A 20,048-nucleotide genomic window follows, 5' to 3' on the forward strand; every position below is an offset into this window, starting at 1 on the left:
CAAAGATATTAATAAATGTGCCGACTGAGTGAAATCCATCGATCTCCGTTTATTTAACTAGGATGAATAGTTGAATACTTTTTTCCCACGACAAGTTTCTATTTAAATAGATTGCAATCTTAAAGCCAGATAAACTTAATTTGAATAAAAAATGGATTCCGGCACATTATTCCTTCCCTGGTTGCAAAACTTTACTGCCACATTCATCACAGTTCAGCCCATTTAAAGCATTAAACACAGAAGGTTTAACATGCGTCACTGTAGAGAAACTTTTTATTCTTCTTCAGAGTCAAAGTCCTGAGTCCCTTATGACAGAGTCAAAATATAAAACAAGCATGCGCTATAAATATATCGGAGACACTTTAAATATGATATCCGACAAAAGAGAGACTTAGAAGGAGGAAGGGGGTTGAGCAGGAAAGGAAAAATTATGGACAAACATGATAGAGAGTGAAAGAGACATAGATAAAAATAGAAAACAATGAGAGGTAAGAATGATAAATAAAAGTTTAGACAGATATAGAAAAAGGTTTAAGAAATATAAAGGACATCAGGAAGGTAAGAAAGGAAGGAAGGGACATGAGGAAGAAGGATTAAAGACAAGGTAAGGAATTAAAGAAAGAAGCAATGAAGGAAGGAAACGAGAGAAAAATTAGGGTAGGAGGAGGGAAGGGTGTTACAAACTGAGAAAGAAAATACGGAAAGTAGGAAGGGTGTGGAGGAGGGAGAAAGGAGGATTTAAAGAAAAGGAAAACAAGAACAGAAAAATAATGGGAGAAGGAACACACAATGAAAGACACCAGGAAAAACGATGCAAGGAAAACAAGAAAGGAAAGGTACAAAGAAGGCAAGTACCTAAAGAATGTGGAAAAAAGGAAAGAAGAAAGGACATGACTGATGGAAAAGAACATAAGAGAGGAACAAAGGTAGGACGCCTCTAGCAGAAAGGACGGAAGTACGGAAACAGCTAAAGTGGAAATACCGGAAGGGCATAAGGGAGGAGAGAAATACAGTAGGTAAGGACTGTCAACATCCTTATAACCCCATTAAAAGAGAATATTCTTGAAATACTCAGAATTTTATAAACTTTAGACCTGGAAAATCCTGAGATCAAATTCCATACTTTTCCAAACTGCTCAGAAAATCTGAACAAACAAAACGAATAAAACATTTAAATTTGCATAGATCTTTATTTTTTTTTAGTAGAATCTATAATTGACATCAATTAAATAAAAAGAAGAAAACAAAAGAAAAACATCTTTAAATTACAAGAAAATTACACTGCACCATTCATATAGTACAAAAATAGGCCTTATTTTAGAGTTATGTCCCATGTAGGATAGTCATTCTTATACATTAATCATCGGTCACAAATTTGTAAGGTACTGTGCGCAGCCACAGGTCAGGAGCCTCGAGAAGAGGTGGGAGGAGGTCAAAGATGTGGACTGAGATTGCTCCTCCACCGCACTGTGTTGTGTTTCGTCTCTACTTTAACAAGCATTTGCACGCAGATCTGGTTCAGCCCTTAAGGTCGTGGCGATGGGATACATTCTACCTCCTCCCTCCACAGCTGCTCAACAGGCAACATGTCATTAGGGACCTTCAGAAAGGCAGAGATCACTGGGGTTTCATTTAAACACTTTGAACGCAGCTACAGGAGGACGGATGGGATGAACCAACCTGAAGGTGACACGTTCTATACGAAACAAACAGCATTTAAATGATTGTCTTTGGTTATGCCAAAGATATTGCTCCTATCAACTAAGTCCGAGTTTGCGTGGCCAATTTCAGACTAAATCCTAAAGAAATGGGAACAAGAGCAACATCTAGCTCCCAGCTGAAAGCCTTTAAATGATGAGGTTTTCATCTTTACAATCGGACAAAAATAATTAGCAATAAACAGATTTTTTTGTCAGCATTTAACAGCTTTAAGCTTTACTGCCAGCCAGGTGGAAACTTTATAGTCATAAAAGGGCTGCTTTCTGGGGCCGCTGGCAAACCAGTTCTCTTTAGTGTGTATTTTATATCACATTGTGGCAATAGAGCCACTGATGGATTTCAGCAGCTCTGGAAGCACGGGCTAATTAATGCTGCCTCCATTCAGGAGTTTCTCTAAAAGTTGAACCCTTAAATGAAAAGAGTTCCTCTTTTCAGAGTTGTCAAGCTGTAGTGAGTACATCAACATAGAACAAAGGAAAATCAATTAAAGGGGAAAGTGACTGAAAGGGAAAATGCAAATAGCAAGATGCCGTCTAAATCATGGTTTTTATTATAATTAGTCAACAGTCAGATTTTAATTGGATCCTGTTTTGTTACCCATTTCCTGGTGTTTGCACAGATTGAGGCTGGAGCTCAGCGGGGACCAATCAAAGCTGGTATGGCGGTAGGCACTGACGTATATCACACAAAGCTCCAGGCTATAACACATTTGTTGCTTTTGAGGTTGTTCTTTTCCCCACCAGATCCGCTCTCAAAGGTCTCCTGTCAGTCAGGAAACAACCAAATGTGCTGCATGTTTCCGGTTTGGGCCATCTGAGGGTATAAAACTGGTTTTGACAGCATCCGTACTAAAATACCTGCATCTGTCAGCTTCACCTTTACAAACTGAGCCTTTTCTGAAACACATGTGAAGGTTTTGCAACACAAGTGGTTCAATTAATAGCTAAAATCAATTTTTCTGTGTGCCTTTGCACCCTTCTTGCCTTCAAGACAAGGTAAATGATTGTCAGTGACATAAACTTAGGAAAAAAAAAACAAAAAACAATAAAATAAGACGACAAAAGTCCAGAAGGAGACGCCCCTTAGAAACGATCCCACCGGTTTTAGCCAGCCATTTTCATCTGTGAACATTTCATCTCATTAAGCGGTTTTAAAGCCCACTCATAAGCACGCATGATGCTGATCCTAAAAGGCAATACATTTAAGAGAGAACAGGTGAGTTTCCGGGGAAGTAGAGTTGACAGTTTAGTGATCTGCTTTCACTTCTTTTCTTCTGAAACATAAACCCATCCAACTATATCACCACAGAGAAAATGTCATGCCTATCCCATACTTAAATTCACCTCTATAATTAACAGCCCCGTCTAAGTGTGTGAAGCCTTGCTGTGGAATGAGAGGTAGATAAAAGGATGAGCAGCTGCAGTTTTTTATGCACGCCATCATCTGGAAACCTCTTCCAGCAAGCATTGGCTTTTCTGTGCAGAAATTTAAACAAAGAGTGAAAGAAAACAACAAAAAAAAAGGATAGGAATCAATGGAATCAAAATGGCTATAATGGATTAAACAATGAGACGCTTATTTCATATGATCACAGCCCAGAAAAGAAGAAAAACAAAATGATACCACTTAAAATAATTATATTAATAAAATCTCTTAGCTGTAGAATCATTTGGAGTAAAATATTCAAGTATGCCAACTTGATCATTTGAATTTGTGATTGGATGAGGTGCAGAGACGCTGATGAGCTAAGGAGCGTCGATAGTGGGATTTTAATCCACACTTGAGATTTGAAGAGGAGAGTTAAGAGGGGGGGGCATAGCCTCAGAGGCTAGGCGAGTCAGGTGATGCTTTACAACCTTGGTCATGCTCGTGCACAAATCAAACCCACATCCAGTCATTAAGACATGAACCTTGTGTTTGAGGGGCTGATTCACTCTGACAGCAGCGGGGGGGGCCCTGATGTATTGTTACAGCCTCTGCTGTGTCGATGAATCAATCACAGGTAAGTCAACACCTGCCAGCTGCTTTGAGGGGCTCACAAATGCACGGCGGCGCCTCGGCTGCTTCATCTCCCACCCAAGGAGAGAGAGGGGCATCAGATGCTGCCATTAAAATAGAAAGCTGGGTGTGAGATATTTATGTAGAGATGTTTTCTTGGCATTTCTTTTTCCTGAAACGCAGCTTGCCTTAGAAAAAAGTGAGGCTGGAATCTAAAAATGATGGAAAGCGTTTAGATATTTAATGTGTGGCTTTCTTTGCTCTGATTGCATTTTAAACTGTCAAATCTCTTGTTCTTTTATTTTAAATGCAGTAATAAAATGCACAGATTTTAAATACTGATGTTAGCAAATGACAAAGAGGAAAGAAGAAAATGTTTTTCAATGAGTCTGAATGGCTCTTTGAATAACTGTCATTTTGCCATCAGTTAAAATCTTAAATGACAGGAAGCACTTTAATGTCTTCATTAATGGCACGACGCTCCAAACTGCTCATCAGATCTCGACACCCGTTTCTATGCAGGCTCATTCATTCAGAAATGCACACGCACACAAAATCATCTCTTATTCTCCTGCTCAAAATCTCATCTGGCTACTGCACTGAGACTAATGGAAGATTGGGGGGGGTGTAGATACAGTAAATGAGCATTTGTTTACTGTAAGCTGGAGGTAAAATGAACTCTGCACCAACAGATGCTGGTAGTGATATGAGGTTTGGGGAAAAAAAGCATCCAAGTGTGAACAAAGCAAAAGCTCAGGCTGATCCCAGCTTCAAAAACAGCAGCTCCCCATCATGAGTCCCACGACGAAGTGAGACCAGTTCCTAAAAGCAGATGAGGATCTAAATAAGACAGCGAGGATACAATGAAGAGGGTGTTTGAGTGGAAGAGACAGAGAGGACAGTGAACTGCCCTGAAGTGTGGAGACAGATGGGGATGAGAGGAATTTAAAGGAGAGCAGGAGGAGGAGGGACTTCTGAAGGCATTAAAGAGCACTTTGTGTTTTGATAAAGGCAGTCCTCTCGTTGTGGACGTCAAACTCATCATTTTCCGAGTCCGTGTTCAGCCCATCGTCCCCCCAGACCGTCGGAATGCCGCGGTACGACACTACCCTGCTTCCCCTCAGGCTGAAGCCACCGCCCGCCTCCAAAGAGGGCAGCTTGATGAGCGCGCCGGAGCGGAGCTGAAGCAGCAGGAATACGCCTGCGAAGGTAGCGATGATGGCCACACAGCTGAGCAAGGCGATGGTGACGGGAAGCTGTGAGCCATGCTCGAGCAGAGGCTTGGGGACTTCCTGGCCCACCATGAAGCCGCCGGGGGACTCTCGCATGGAGTGGTTGAGGCGCAGGCAGGTACCGGAGATGGAGTCCAAGGAGCTGTGATCGGGGCAGGACAGGCAGAACTGAGGGCTGAGGCTGCTGCAGGTGACGCAGGGCGGCGGGCAGGGCAGGCAGGCCGGGACGGAAGTTGGCTGGATGGAGTTTCCCACAGTGTAGTTGAGGGGCTGGGAGCCCACTGCGAACCCTGCGGGACATTCTTTCACACAGCCCCGCTGAAAGAGGTAGTAGCCAGGGTTGCACTCTGCAGCAGAGAGAGAGAGAAACTGAAATCAGCTGCTGCACTCACCATCTACCCTCTCGTATGAGTCAGAGGCGCCCTAAAGAGGGAACCAAAATCATTATTTCCACATATCTCAAAGCTATCAAAATTCCAGAGGTAGGACAGAACCTTTGTTATAAAACAAGATTATTCAACTCACTTCCTAAATGAAACATTGAACTTCAAATAATAAACACGATTCAATCAGAGGAAAGTTATTTTTTTTCATTAAGTAGTGGTTTGTCCTGAATTTAAGTTACTTTATTTATAGGTTAATTTGGTCTGCAAGTTATCCATCTGCAGAAACGCATCTCAGCAAGCACCACAGGCCAAACGAAAATCAGCATAAATATAAAAAGTGGAAGCAGAAGTGGAAAAAAAAGTCTGTAACACCCAAAGCAACATTTTGTGATGGGTGCTGGGGCAAAGCTAGTTTTAAAAAACTTGCTGCTCTGCAGCCAGGGACTAGAAATGTCTAGAAAGAAGTTGGCAACAGCCAACCGCGCTAACTCTGATCTAATCATGTATCTTAACAGCTGTGTCCAATTCCCAGAACAAGAAGCATGTACTTTACTAAGAACTTGTAATTTCTTGTCTCTGCAATTTTGGTTGTTCAACTCTTTCTGGTAAAATTAAGTTTTAAAATTCACTGCAAAACCCTTTAGTCTGTCATATACAATAACTGATGGTCTAAATTCATAAAGTACTCAGACTAATGCGAGGAGAATGAGATAAATTAAGTGAAAAACTGAGTGAAAAAACAAACTTAAGATAATTCAATTAAAGTGCATCTCCACAATTTATTAAGATACTGCAATGAATGTAGATCTCAAGAGATGTAAATGCTATTTATTTTAATTTCTCTTATTTCTTAGATCTGCTACAGTGCTCTTTCTTTGCAGAACGTTACACTATAAAATCCCTACACAACTTGCAGTTGTTTAGTCAAAATTACATATTCTCAAAGTCATCCACGTCCTGGAAGTTTGTTTATCTGTGTTTATCTTACATGTAAAATGCATCTTCGTTACAAAGTTTTTTTCTGATTCTGATAAATCTGCAGTGAAGTAGCAATAGCTGGAGTGTTGTTTCTGTCCAACTCTATTGAAACAAATGCTAATAAAAAGGATTAAAGGATTATTTCTCTCATGCTACAAATAAGATCCAAGTTGTTCCCTGGACATAACCGGTCAATAGGTGATGGCCTGAGAAAGTGGGATGCATTTCCTTTGAAACCAGAAGCAGGGAAAACTTTAGTTCATGTACACACATCATTTTATGACTTCATCAAGTCGAGTCTAGAATCATTACATTCTTAACTCCACAGCTTCAGAGAAATCCTCTACTCCAGTTTGTCTTCAGTGGTACCAATTACCCGGATGCTTGGTTTCAGCATCTTTTGTTCTTCGCAGTAATGAACTCTGCTGCACTCTGAGAGCAACGAACAAAAACAGCAGAAGGGATCCAGCTACAGATAAGTGGCTATCTAGTAATCAGTTACAGTGTGAGGGCAGCAAAGCTGAAAAATAAACAGATAAATAAATAGGCTTGAATACAAGAAAAAAAAAAATCTCTGCAGCGTTTCAGCAGCTTGGGGGAGAATGATAATTGTGTTTCCGCTGTCATACAACTCTCTGTTCCTGAGATGCACAATTATCACAACATTCTGGTTGAGATGCTGCTAAAATGCATGATAATTGTATTCAGTCAGCACTTGTGTGTTGACATGTTTAACCCTCGCACAGCCTGTAGGGGTCAGGCTGACTCCATCTCAGTCAGCATGTAGCTGCATTTAGAAGTGGCTCAGTGGGAGCGGGAGACCTCGCCTATAGCAATAGTTGTATTAGGAAGGAAGAGCAGTGAAGAGCTTCAAATTGAAATGAGATTAGTTAAGTGAGCTGAGGTGATGCTTATTTGATCTAATCAGAGGTTACCTATTCATTTAAAATGCCAATCCCGGCAGGAGAGTGTTGAGAAACTGAGTATGGTGTGCAGCGGAGCACACACCGTCACAAGTTTAGCTGAGGCGTGTTGCCTGTTTTCCCACTAACCGGGTCCATTTATCTGTTTTATTCACCCTCTGACTGCTGCGGCTGTGTGAAAGGAGCTAACTGGGGTGAGGATGACTTGTCTTACCGATACATTTTGTGCTCAGATCCAAAGTTTTGCAGTTGTCGTTGCTGGACTGGGACTGTTCAGATGAGCTGGAAGATGCTGAGCCAGTGCCATAAAGCACCAGGGTGAACTGGGTCAGGGTGCCTAAAATGAGACAAGGGGATAAAAAAAGAAATTAGAAATAGGCCCGTCAAAAGCCACAAGGCTCCAGTGCTCCCAGTGGATTCTGGTAATTGTGTTCTTTCTATTCCTGACAGAACATGGCTCTGAAACATGAACTAAGGATTTAAAAAGAACACATCCTCTATTACAGAGTTCAGTTATGAAGAACATATCAACTAATTAAAAATAAAAAAAAATCAATCACTTTTAGAGGTGTGACTTCTGTAAATCACTCCTGACTACTGATGAATGTTTAAGACAATAACCCAGATTCTTGACTGCATATTAAGTTGTGGAGCAGCTTTGTGGGGTTAGCAATGCTCTGACGCAAGATCGTAGAGCAAACATAAAAGCTCCTTTCTACTATAACGTATGCTGCCTCATGTCCTTCTTGCACTTGTGACCTAGAAATTGTTCCCTGCCAAAGACGCTGAGCCATCTTCCAATCCCTTAAAAGCACCTTGAGGAAATGAGAACAAAGGAGGCTCCAGGAGGACCTTAGAGGAGAGAAATCAAAGGAGGATCCTTCCTTGGATGATTTTTTTTTTTTTTTTTTTTTTTTATTATTATCCCAAAGATGAAGCAGAAATGCTTTTGAGTATAATGAAATCCCCCCACAGATTGTCATGCAAAAGAGCAAAGATCAACAGGTAAACTGGTTGCTGCAAAGCCACAAAGTTTAAACTACTGCAGAGACAGTAAAGCCTCTTGATGTCTAATCACCTGGCAGTGAACTATGACCCTTTTATCTGATTAGCAGACACAACAGATTGCAATCTGTTAAACAATTCAGAAAGATGGGACTTGCAGAAAAAAAATAAAACCAGTCAGAGGATAGCTGCTTTACCATAATCACTGGCACCAGCTACGTTCTCAATCTCCAGCGTCCACACCCCGCTGGGGTTCTCATCCCAAGAGTGGGTGGTCATGAACGCCCAGTCATTGAAACCCTCTGATGAGTAGTCATGAGGCCTAAAGGACATAGAGTATTTAGCAGTGTTATTGGGATTATGCATTTAAACTCAATGCATTCACGGTCTGGGGTTGCTAGTACCTCGGGTGCAGCAGGGTGGAGCGCGTGCCAGCAGGACTGATGAGGTGGATGGCCAAGTTCCCCCTCCGGTTGTAGGTGAGGGTGAGCCGGGCCTGGACGTGCTCTAAAGAGGTCACATGGCTGTCTGAACCGAAGCAGGCATCCACGCTTCTGTCAATCAACAAGTGGCTGCCGATGTTCCTACAAGACGACAACAGAAGCAAGACACGTACATTAGGTTCGAAGCAAACATTATATTTCCTTCTTTTTTGTGCCAGCACTGCTGACCAAAATAGGCTGGAGGGTGAGACGGATTAATGTCTGAGAATCGCTGTTCTTAGGCAGGTAAAGCATTCAATACCCCTCTCTCCTTCACCTCAAATCCTCTTAGGACACATTTACAACAATTCTGAGATGGACAGCAGCAGATGTGCACAAAACGCTCAGATTTGTCATATCGCATCATATATGACCTGCCTCCAATGACAGTCCAAACAGATCTGCATATTCCAAGCTCCATTATAGGATCACCTGCAGTAAAACGCTTTTGATGAGTAAAGCAGCTTTACACTGGAGAAGACGACTAGAAGCTGAACTTAAGGCGCTGTGGGGGAGTGATAAACTACACTTCAATAACCTTAATTAGCCGTTTAGCTTCTAAGTCTGCCGCAGCAAATGGCAGCTCATCCCGAGGAGAGTTGCGCAAAAGGTTTCTGTCAAACTACTTTCCACAGTCCCCACATGCTTGCTTTGGATGATCAGCTGAGTTTTTTTAAATATTACTTATTGTCTGCTGTTATGACAAACTTATTTACGAATTGAGCTAGTTTTAATTGGGCTTATATCTATGGTAAAATGGAGCACTATAAATAATCTGGATACTGCTGAGGATCGCTATGGTTATTTTTTAATATAATTTTTATCTTATTTTTCTTCCTAACAGTGAGGCTCTATCAGATTTATTTTTATAATCATACATAATATTTTTTGCTATTTTTTGTAAAGGCTGTCACTGCGTCTCCCTCTTCTGCCGGGGGGGAAGTAATTACCTCCCTAATGGATGTGATGACAATGAGAGTCCTGATATCATGACAATTGTTAGGTGACAATATATCTTGTAAGGATGGTACCAGGTACTGGGAATTCAATACGAGGCTTTAAGCAGATATTAGATAATTGATCTTTTTGTTCCTCCCCTTTGGATTAGGAGACTTAAATCAGTTAAAATTAAATTCTGCAGGTTAGGCCTGTAAGGACATAAATCTCTGCCCTCCAGAGACTCCTTTGTATTGTATGTAAGGTTTATCATGGCACACAAAAGATAATTCTTGAGCCCAGCCAAACGTGCAGCTTTGTGATGCTGCGGCTGGGTAACCTAGGAGAAAAGAGGAGGGTGTTTCTAGACTACAAATAATCGGATGAAAAGCTCCAAGAAAGCTTCCAGCTCATCCACCTGCTCTTTTCTCAAAACTAAATATTGTTATTTTTTTTTTGTCTCCAATATTTGCAATCAGTTCTTAGAAACAACAAAATGTGCAAACGCAAATTCAGAGGGCATGGAGAAGGGAAGAAATCCAGCCTGTAACAAATCCAACCTTGTTCAGTCAGGGGGGAAGCTTAGAGGAGATTTTCCTCCAGTAGTTTTTCCTCTTTGGTTAAAAATCCTCTTTCCAAAATATGATCACAGCTGCTGTATGAATGGCCGATATCAGAGGCTCTTTTGATATGTTAATATCTGAATGTAGTGAATAACGCTGCTAATGGAGTTATTCCTTCCTCAGATTGTTTATTGTGAATCACTTTTGATAAACAAGGCAGCTAAAAACCTAAAATGTAAACTGAATAACCTGCAACTCCCAGATGCTGGAACCATCTGGTCATTGCCGCAGTAAAGGAGAGACAAAGCTCTGACCCAGTGAGACGAGTGACAGGGAGAGCATAATGAACAGAGGATGTCACACGGAGTTTAGACCGTATCGCCCATGAAGAGTGGCGGGGGAAGAAAAAAAAGATGGCTGAAAACTAATGTTAAAGATGTAATTGGGAGAAGCCCGAGCAGACAAACATTGGCAGAGATTTTAATGAATTCAACCAGGCCGACAGAAATGAAGACAACGTTTCACTGAAATGATGCATGAAGGCTAATTTAGAAAACTCCTGCACAGGCATATGGTGATGGAACATTAAGGCTCCACTAACCAAACTGCAACACATCCAAAACTGTTTCCCATGCAACATCTACTGGAATGGAATCTGGTCATTTGGTCTGTGATAGAGATTTGTGCCATGCACCGCTGCACTAGCTTCTCTGCTCATTTTATTGAGTAACTGTAAGTCAATCAAGAATCTTGTTTTCGTCTCATTTGGTTATATAATTGTTCTTTTACCATATAAAAAGCAACAAAAAAACAACAGTAGCCCTCATATATTCCAGTTGTCGTCAGGTGCCATCAGAAAATCTATCTGAATGGGTAAAGAAATCATATTAGTTGAGTCTACATTCGGCTTTACTTGCTTTCATTTTTTTTACCATAACTACAAATGTTGGAATCAATACAAAAGGCAGACATAATGATAATGTAAATGAATACCAACCTCGGCTCAGTGAGAATGGAGATCACACACTTTCTCTGTGGCCCCACATTCGTCCACGTCTTTGCCATTGATACAATAGCACTGGCATCAAGCAGACCGTATCCATAGGAATGGCTGACTGTAGAAACAAGAACAGAGATGAGCCTCATCAATGTCTGCTTTCTGAAGGGTGATAGTCACCCTGGTGCAGTTTCGGAGACCAATATCCACTAATTACATTTTTTAAGTGTCAGATAGCTCCTCTGTTATATAATTGAGTTATTTTCGTGTTTAAGGGATTCTGCACTTTTTTTTTTTTTTTAAGTGTCAGCATCAGCCTTTTTAGCTAAATACTCATCCTTCTTTTAGTACCTAGTGTGTTGATTACTGTGACGTTTCTTCTTGGCATTTATCAGCTTTATTTTTCCTCTTAGAACTGATACTAAGTGTCTGCAGTAATTTTTTAATTTGTACAAGCAAAGAAGAGCCAATTTCCCCAATTTTGGCCCACATTTACTGGTTTCGCCACTGGAGTCCTATTTGTTTTTAAGCCTCTTAACAGTTGTGCTCCATTTTATCTGTCTGAACCACTGCATTCTAATGTACTGTCTCATTCCCTCAGGTCCGTAGACCAGATGCTTTTACATGTTGCAAAGATGTGATGAAAACTCTGACTCAGACTTTGGATGTCATGCAGGCTCCTCTCCTTACTGTTTTTTTAATCTCTTAACTTTTAATCTTTGGTTAAACCAATTTAAATCATTGACTACGTTCACAGATTCATTTTCTGTCTATCTTGTTTTATTTCTCACAGACTTTTTTCTTACCTTCCTGTGTTCTTCAGTGCTTTTCTGCCTTTTTATTCTCCGACATATCTCTCCCTTATGTTCAATTTAATTGTTCATCTGTTTTATTTTATTATTTTAAGCACAAAAGGTGTAGTGATGCATATAGAGTACAGTACAAATGTTTAAGGATATTTAGACTAACGCTCTGTTCAACAGTGTAGTTTCATCACTATTTGTGAAATAAAAAGAAATTGGTAATATTAACAACAGCACTGATTCTTCTAAGGAATAGCCCTGGTAGATTGTTTCTAAGATCTCTCCAAACTAACCACAGATTTCCTATGGGTGTGGGTTTGTCCACTCTTTTGCGCCTCCCTATTGGCTCTGAAGGATGGATGAGTATCTCACTGCATAAATAACAGTCTTGAGCACTCAACATATCCGGACCAGATCTCAACCCTGTTTATACAAATCTAGCCGCAAAAATGTATACTGTATATGGCCAGATTTGTATCATTTGTTTATCTTGTAGACTCTTCCAATGAAATCTTTTCTCCTTGTGCCTTTGGCATGCTCTTTTTCTAAGCAGCACTCTTTTCACAGTGCCTAAAAAAGCTGCACATTGCTGTCTATTTTCCTGCCCTCAGGATCATCTCTTTACAGAAGACAACTTGGCCGAAGCTGCTGCACCTTTGCGTCCGACTCCATTGGTTCTCCAGTCGTTCGTGAGCAGGTGGGCAGGACGAGAAGTTCTCACAACCAGATGTTGCATGTCCCTCCATGTCAGTTGTTTACTGGAACAAACAGAAATGCATGTTTGCACATAAAAATAGCCAACATCAGCAAACACGTGTGGCACCACATGCTGTTGCTTAAAAATCAACCTGAAGCTCCACAGAAGATCAAAGGGCTGAGCCTGTCAATGCATGTGCAGCTTAAACCTGCAGGTGGAAAGCTAATTAAATCAATGAGGTCCCAGTCACAGTTTCAGCAAGGCTATTAGGTCTTAATCCGGCATGTGTTTGAGGTTCATTTGAAGCCTTTGCCAAAATAAAGAAAAACTAAAAAAGTTTTGTTTTTCTACATAATGCTAACATTAAGCAGGGATAAAGGTCTGGGCTGGAATTGTCATTCTTTTTCATATAGCTTTAAATTCAGCTTAATTTTTTATTATGGATTTAGTTCAAATGAGGGCATTCGACAGGCTAACTCTGGGTGAATCCTTCCTCATCCAATTCATTTTTATTTTTTGTCTCTATAGTTTTTTCCTCTCCATCATCTAGACTAATTGCTTGCATTGAAGCTTGTGCCCAACATCTTTCATGGCCATCCATTAGTGCTGGGTGACCAGATAAAAATGATTAGTGCTGCGAGGTATTTGTAACAGCACAGTTGAAAAATGTGGCTGAAGGCTTAAATAACTTCATTCTGAATACTTTTTTTTTTAATTCTCTTTTTATTGAAAAATCTAATTATAATGGATGAGCAACAGGCAGCACCACCGGCAGCGGATTAATCCAACATGAGGGCTTTAAGGATGCAGCAACAAAAAAGTATGAATCTGTTCATCTTTTTGAAATATTTTCTGTCACCATCTTTTCAACTCAAACTGCTTAGAAATGGAATGTGTTCAAACCTTCTCTAAAAATTTCAGGCGCAGCTTAATGAGCTTACAGTACACACATTGTTTTGTTTTGGTTTTTTTTTTCCTTTTCGCTGCATTTCAATCAATTTCAAATTGAATCAATATAATTGGAGCAAATAAGCAGTACAGGTCCAAACTCAGACACACACAAAAAAAAATAAATAAAAAAGCATTTAAAGCACTTACTTGGCTTCTAGAGCGAGAGCGATGATCCCCGCAGCCAGGGGGGCAGAGGCAGAGGTGCCGGTGTGAGAGTCTGTACATTTAGATTTGAGGTCTGTTGTTATCTGGGGAGGAAAGACAAAAAAAAAAAAAAAACATATTTCAGACAGATTTCTCCATTTTGGCAGCGCTGTTATCTTCTGATTTAGATTCTTTGTCACATTTTAATCGTTCAGATCAAACTAAATTTAATATCAAGAAAGGTAGACCTTAATAAATACAAACAGCAGTGTTTTCATGATGATTTATCTTTATTATAAATTAGTGACATAAGAAGCTTTTCAATTATTACTGGCCTGGTTATAACTGGTCCTAAGATCATACCACACAATTTCAGTCTGATGTAGGTCTGGGCTTAGACTAGGCCATTTCAAAACATTTCATTCTCTGCCATTTATAGGTGGACCTTTAGGTGTGTATCAGTTCATTATCTTAATATTATTAATATATAATATATTATAGTATAATATTCTATTATAGTATAATATTCTACGCCATGATTCCCAAATACACAGAATAATTCATTGATCGATCAATCTGGCAATCTGGGTTCCAAAAAGCAGCAAAGGAACTTCATATTACCTTCCCGGCAACATGTTTGCCGGTCATTTTAATGTAGTTTTTCGTTTTCCATAAAGATACATTTTTGTTGCGTCATTCTGGAGCATATGTATTGATCCTCAAGACTTTTTTGGCTGAATGTGAGATTGGCCTTTTGTAATTGGTTAGGCTTACCACTGCTTTTTTGTCTTGGAAATCTCCCCAGTTTTGTCCAGCCCATGTGTTATACTGCTGCATCATAAACATGATGCGGTCTTGGAATAATTATGGTGACTACTGCTTTGAATGTCAGTAAGTTAGTTTGGTGAAGAAACAACATTTTGCCACCATAGCTTATAAAGCGGGATGTACATATTTGGGGGCACACATTTATACAGCAGATTAGTTCGGATTAGAATTTTTCTAAATCCATTTTTTTTTTTTGATGACGTGGCATGTAAACACAAAAGAAAAAAATTTTATCTGCAAAGAGAAAAATAAATTTTCACAGAATGGTATGTTATTCACTTAAAATTCTATGCTTTTTTTATGCCTGCTAGCGCAACCATATTTTTTTTAGAAAATTCAGATATATATCAATCGATATTTATCTGAATTTAACTTTCCCCTTACATTTTATAACCAATTTCCTTTAAAGCTCTTAGATAACTTAAAACTTGCCCCAGTTATATGAATAAAATCCCTTACTCTTCACCTTATTCTCATTTGTTATCTTATACTGCTTGTATTTGCTGGGGGCAAGAATCAGCTAATGCATAAAGAGTCAGAATGTGAAGAGCACAAAGCTGCCAGCTAGAAAAATCAAACCATGGAAATCATGTGCTCTCCTTCTCTTTAAGAGTCTCTTTTTAGAAGGAACTGCTTCAGCAGACATCCCCCTAGTGATCCACAGCGGAGTGCTGTGGATTCACTGGGCAGCTCCCAGATGTGAATATCTCCCCCTGCAAGCATAAAAAGCAAGCGGCTGCAAAAACCAGAGAGTTTCTTCAAAGAAAACTGTCTCATATGATAAAAAGAAAAAAAACTTTTCAAATCCTGCAGCTCAATGCAAAAAATAAAGTTGGTCTACTTTGTTGAACAAGACTGCAAAATAAAAGCAGAGCAAGAAAAGATACGTATACAGACTTAAAAAAAAAGCATTTCAAGTAATAAAAAGTGACACTTTTGATCAGATTTTTTACAAATTAATAGTTTTTACTAAGGAAAAGAAAAGAGGACCAAAACCAAACCAAAAAAATCTCAGTAAAACATTAACATTTTTTCTCTGGAAAAACCTCACAGATGTCGCCCTTTCTCCTAGTCTCCAGCCCCCCCAAAGTTCATGAGTGACATCATAATTAAATCAGTGCATCACAGACACATTACAGGACCAGGCACATGTCATGAAGATGTCATCGGCTGCCTGTCAGGCTCTTTAAGCTCTGTGGCTGCATGTTATATAGAGGAAATGTGTGTGCATGCTGGTGCGCATGTATATCTAGGAAAGAGATTTAATGCTTGTCATAAGAATGTTAAACTGAAACAGATTTGATGGATGGAGCTCCAGCATTTTACTATGGATGTTTTAATGAGTCACAACTGTGAAAACAGAAAGAAAAGTTACTTAACTGACTGCAAAAAAGTTAATTAATCAATTGTTTAACTCTATTTTATTTTCAATAAATTATTAAACTTTTTTACTATGGTAAAAGATAAACTTTACTAAGATAAATATCCAAAATGATATAACTTATAGCTTTTTTTTAAGGTCTCCCTCAGCTCCCTCAGCAAAAATCATTAAAGTAGCAACAACCAGATCAAATCTGATCTGTATAAGTATTATTTATTTCAACATATTTGAAAACATTTATCACCGCATAGCAGAGGTACGCCTTGGAAACTGTACATCCGATTATACTGCTCATCTTTCCAATCTTAAATTATGCAAATATGGAATCATGCCGAGGCAAATGCCACTTTTCCAGAGGGACACTGAACCATTTCCAAGACATTCAACAGATACGATCAGCCTGTTTGCTTCCTGTCAGTCAATTTGGCTGCTGAAACTAAGAGATGTCTGAGAAGCAGGTTGACTGGATGTTTGAACCAGCTTAAAATAGCTCTATGTTTAGAGGAAAAGCTACTCCTCCCTAATGATTGTGCTGCTCAGAATCAGGCCCTAAACATCCTTAGAGCACCATTAACCTTGTTTAATTTTGTTTGACAGAAACAATCTGAGTAACAAAAAGGACCAAGAGCTTTCAAACTCACAGCAGGGCTACGGACACCCGTGAGTGTAATCGTAGATGCAGACATATAATCTTTTCCAACTAATATCCTATTTCTATAATTTAATTGATTTATTACAAAGAAGCTGATTAATTTTCCTTCAAATCCTTGGCTGGAGCCTCTGTGTGTGTGTGACTACGTGTGCTGCACACATCAGTGCAGTTCGGCTCCAGCTGCGGCTCGGCTTCCACGATCAAGAGTTTCAAAACAAACATGGTGGATAAAGCTTCTGACTCACATTCAGTGAGTCATTTAAATTTCTCAAAAGCAGAAGTGGTCAAATTTCCAAAAACACTTCAAATCGGGTGATAAGCAGTATTTACATTTAAATACATTGTTAGAATTAGCTAAAATTAGCCAACCCAAGAAACAATTAAATAGACAAAGCATGGAATTCTGCTTTCAGTGTCTCTCTGAAAACGAGATGGGAAAGCACTGCTCTCACCAAAACCTTTTTAACACCTTTAACAGTAGAACTCCCAAGGCCGCATTTTTGACAACTCTGAGATTTTGAAGTGAAATAACTTTATTTACATTACTCTTATGTTGGTCATGTTAACTGACTTTTGCTGTTTCTATATTTCCTTCATTTTAATTTTCAGTTTTTTTTTTTTTAATAAAATAAAAACCTAAAAATTAAATATGGTTGATTTGACCTCAATCTCCCACAGCCGACATTTTCACAGCTTAATTCATTGCATTGTAAATTATTCCCGTTGTTGACTGACAGACAGTACCGTTGCCTAGCAACTAACATTCCACCAAAAAATCTGTGGAACTCTTTTACCCCATTTACACTACCCTTGAAAAACCGTGCCAAGACCGGTCCGAACCCAGTAACTGAGATAACTTATCGTGTGTAAATGGAAAACAAAGTGAACTGAACCGAGCTAGATACAACCGGACCGCGCTAACTGCAGACCAGATCCAGAGGTGGGCTCGGCTCGGTTTTTCCCTGACTCGGTTCTCTGATAACAAGAGCGCATGAGCACAACACGTCATGGCTGCACATTCCGATCACACTCCATTCCAGTCGTTGGTGCTAATGCCCCTCCAGAAGTTGCTTGCCAACCAACACAAAACAGAAGAAGAAGACGACCATAAACAACAATCAAAAACTTCTCCACGCAACATTTTGATTTGCTTGATTCCCTCCTTCTTCGTCTTCTTCTTCCTGTGTTTTATGGCGGTTGGCAAACAACTTTTGGTGCATTACCGCCACCAACTGCTTCATTTCCTCGTTCAATACTGGCAGTAACACCGCAGATCGTCACTAGGAGGCGAGGAGTCGAGAAACAGAGATAGCGTGATGTGTAAACGGTCGTCAGAACCAAGCTCGGCCTGGTTAACAGATCCGAGCTCGGACCGGTCTCAGCATGGATCGGTTTTCCAAGGGTAGTGTAAATGGGATATAAGGCTAATATGGAAAAATGGCTTTCAGAAGAAATCTAACAGCTAAACAGGCATTAGAAGTGCTTCAAAATATTGATGACACATGCGCTCCAGGGCCGCAAGTTACCAACCCCTATGCTGCAGAAGAGCCAGCTTTGGCGAGGCAAAGAAAACAGTGCCACGTGTGTCAACACTGCATCAAAACCCCTCATATGAGATTTTTGTCTTAAATGTGAAAATGTGGCGTGTGGTGTACTGGGGGAATCAATCAATTTCTGTAAATAACATTATAATTTCAAACTTTGAACCTGTGTAGTAAATAGTTTTATATATTAGTCTTATTTATTTTACCTTTTTATGTTTAATATAAATTTAGACTAGAAATAATATCATATAATGCAGCCTTTAATAAATATATATTAGACCTGGTTTAAGGTCTACATATCCATAATGGGTTTATACGTCACACTAGAACTATTTCCGTGGATGACATCATCACTGCTCTTGCATTCCTTAGGGAAAAATGGCAACGTCAAATTGACAGCCCAGTAGGAGTTCTAGTAGGATCAGATTTCTGGGAATCCTAGTGTTAACAGATTCAGTTATATTTTAATACAATACGGGTTAAAGCAATTTTAAGTTTATAAGCTCCACATGCAACAAGAAAATGGCTATTATTATTGAATGAACAGTTTCTATTCCCTAAATGGGAATAAAGCTTTAGAATTTGAATAAGTAAAGTCTTCATATGGAGCACCTACTAACTACGTTTCTTTTCTTTTTTACCGGGATTTTAAAGAAAAACAAAATGATTGGATTAAAATAAAATCTAATCTAATGCCTCCTGCTGGCCCGATATTTCAGGAGTGACAGCAAGTCCAATAAAATTTTTTTTTTTTTTTTCCCAGCAGAGAATCTCTCTGAGAATTTGAAGCTCTCTATGGTAGAATCATAAAAATCAGAGGACAGAGGATGTTGCAGTCGGCCACAACTCACAATCTGTTTCTCATTGATGTTCCCCGAGCTGTAGGTGGTGGCGAGGGTGGAGGAGCAGGCCTCGCTGTACCAGGGTACATTGCCGTTCTGTGTAGTGCTGCTGATGGACAGGGTATAAATGCTGTTGGTGTAGCCGTCGCAGTTACAGCTGTCCTTCTCCCTTCCTCCGTTCCCAGAGGCCCACACAAATATGGAGCCCTTACCGCCACGACCCTGAGGAGCAGAACGCATGTTTATAGGAACATATAAAAAGATTAAACACACATCTGTTTAGCTGATTACCCCATCAACAGAAAGACTAGACCAAAATATCATTCAAACTTTAATAGGAATCCCAAGTATATGCGGCTGTATGTATTTAAGGGCCGCTCTCAAAGAGGCTCTATTAAAACCCAGTGTACATCTCAGGGGCCAAGGTGGTCACTCAGTAAATTGTATGGAGCTAAATATGGCCTGACAGCAATGCAATACAGAGAACGAGTCAAAATGACAACAGCTCATTGTAATAAATCACCCAACCTCTCAGCCTTTGAAGTACAATAATTTTCATCTAAGAGCTGCTTTATTGTATTGAGTGGCACCATCTCTCTCTGCGTTGATCAATTCCAGAGATACACCACCCACTCCACCGTCTGACAGCGCTGTCACAGTGCCAATTATCTTAGTAGTCAGTGTCAGCGCTTCCAATCAGCTTTATGGCACATGCTCTGAATCCTACAGAGCTGGGTTGGAGTCGGGTGTATTCTGTATTCTTATAATTCTGTTGACTTGTTCATAACTCATGTAATCCCACTGTGGTGAATATAAAGAGCTGCAATCAGCAACAAGACTGTTGACATCGCATAACCATCCTCTCATTTTAATTATATAGACTGTCTAGTTGCTGACAGGCTGGTTTTCAAATGAATCTTATTTAACTACCCCTCTCTTTCCCATTACATGTATATATATATATATATATATATATATATATATATA

The 20,048-nt window shown here is 39.7% G+C and overlaps 1 protein-coding gene across 4 annotated transcripts in view; it reads right to left on the reverse strand.

Moving 5' to 3' along the window:
- Positions 1–1,176: 1,176 nt before the first annotated feature.
- LOC107095805 (furin-1-like) overlaps positions 1,177–20,048 on the reverse strand; it is an 85,183-nt gene continuing 66,311 nt past the window's right edge. For all 4 annotated transcript variants that reach the window (XM_015392116.1, XM_015392119.1, XM_015392117.1 and 1 more), the window contains exons 9-16: positions 19,071–19,283; positions 13,818–13,918; positions 12,677–12,780; positions 11,220–11,337; positions 8,646–8,825; positions 8,439–8,563; positions 7,451–7,573; positions 1,177–5,296 (exon numbers count right to left, since the gene is read on the reverse strand). In XM_015392116.1, the coding sequence (XP_015247602.1) occupies positions 4,701–5,296; positions 7,451–7,573; positions 8,439–8,563; positions 8,646–8,825; positions 11,220–11,337; positions 12,677–12,780; positions 13,818–13,918; positions 19,071–19,283 (1,560 nt within the window). In that variant the 3' untranslated portion in view covers positions 1,177–4,700. The remainder of the gene's footprint in view (positions 5,297–7,450; positions 7,574–8,438; positions 8,564–8,645; positions 8,826–11,219; positions 11,338–12,676; positions 12,781–13,817; positions 13,919–19,070; positions 19,284–20,048) is intronic.

The sequence above is a fragment of the Cyprinodon variegatus genome, unplaced genomic scaffold (genome assembly GCF_000732505.1).
Source record: "Cyprinodon variegatus isolate N-32 unplaced genomic scaffold, C_variegatus-1.0 Scaffold574, whole genome shotgun sequence".
In the NCBI taxonomy this organism is placed as follows: Eukaryota; Metazoa; Chordata; class Actinopteri; order Cyprinodontiformes; family Cyprinodontidae; genus Cyprinodon; species Cyprinodon variegatus.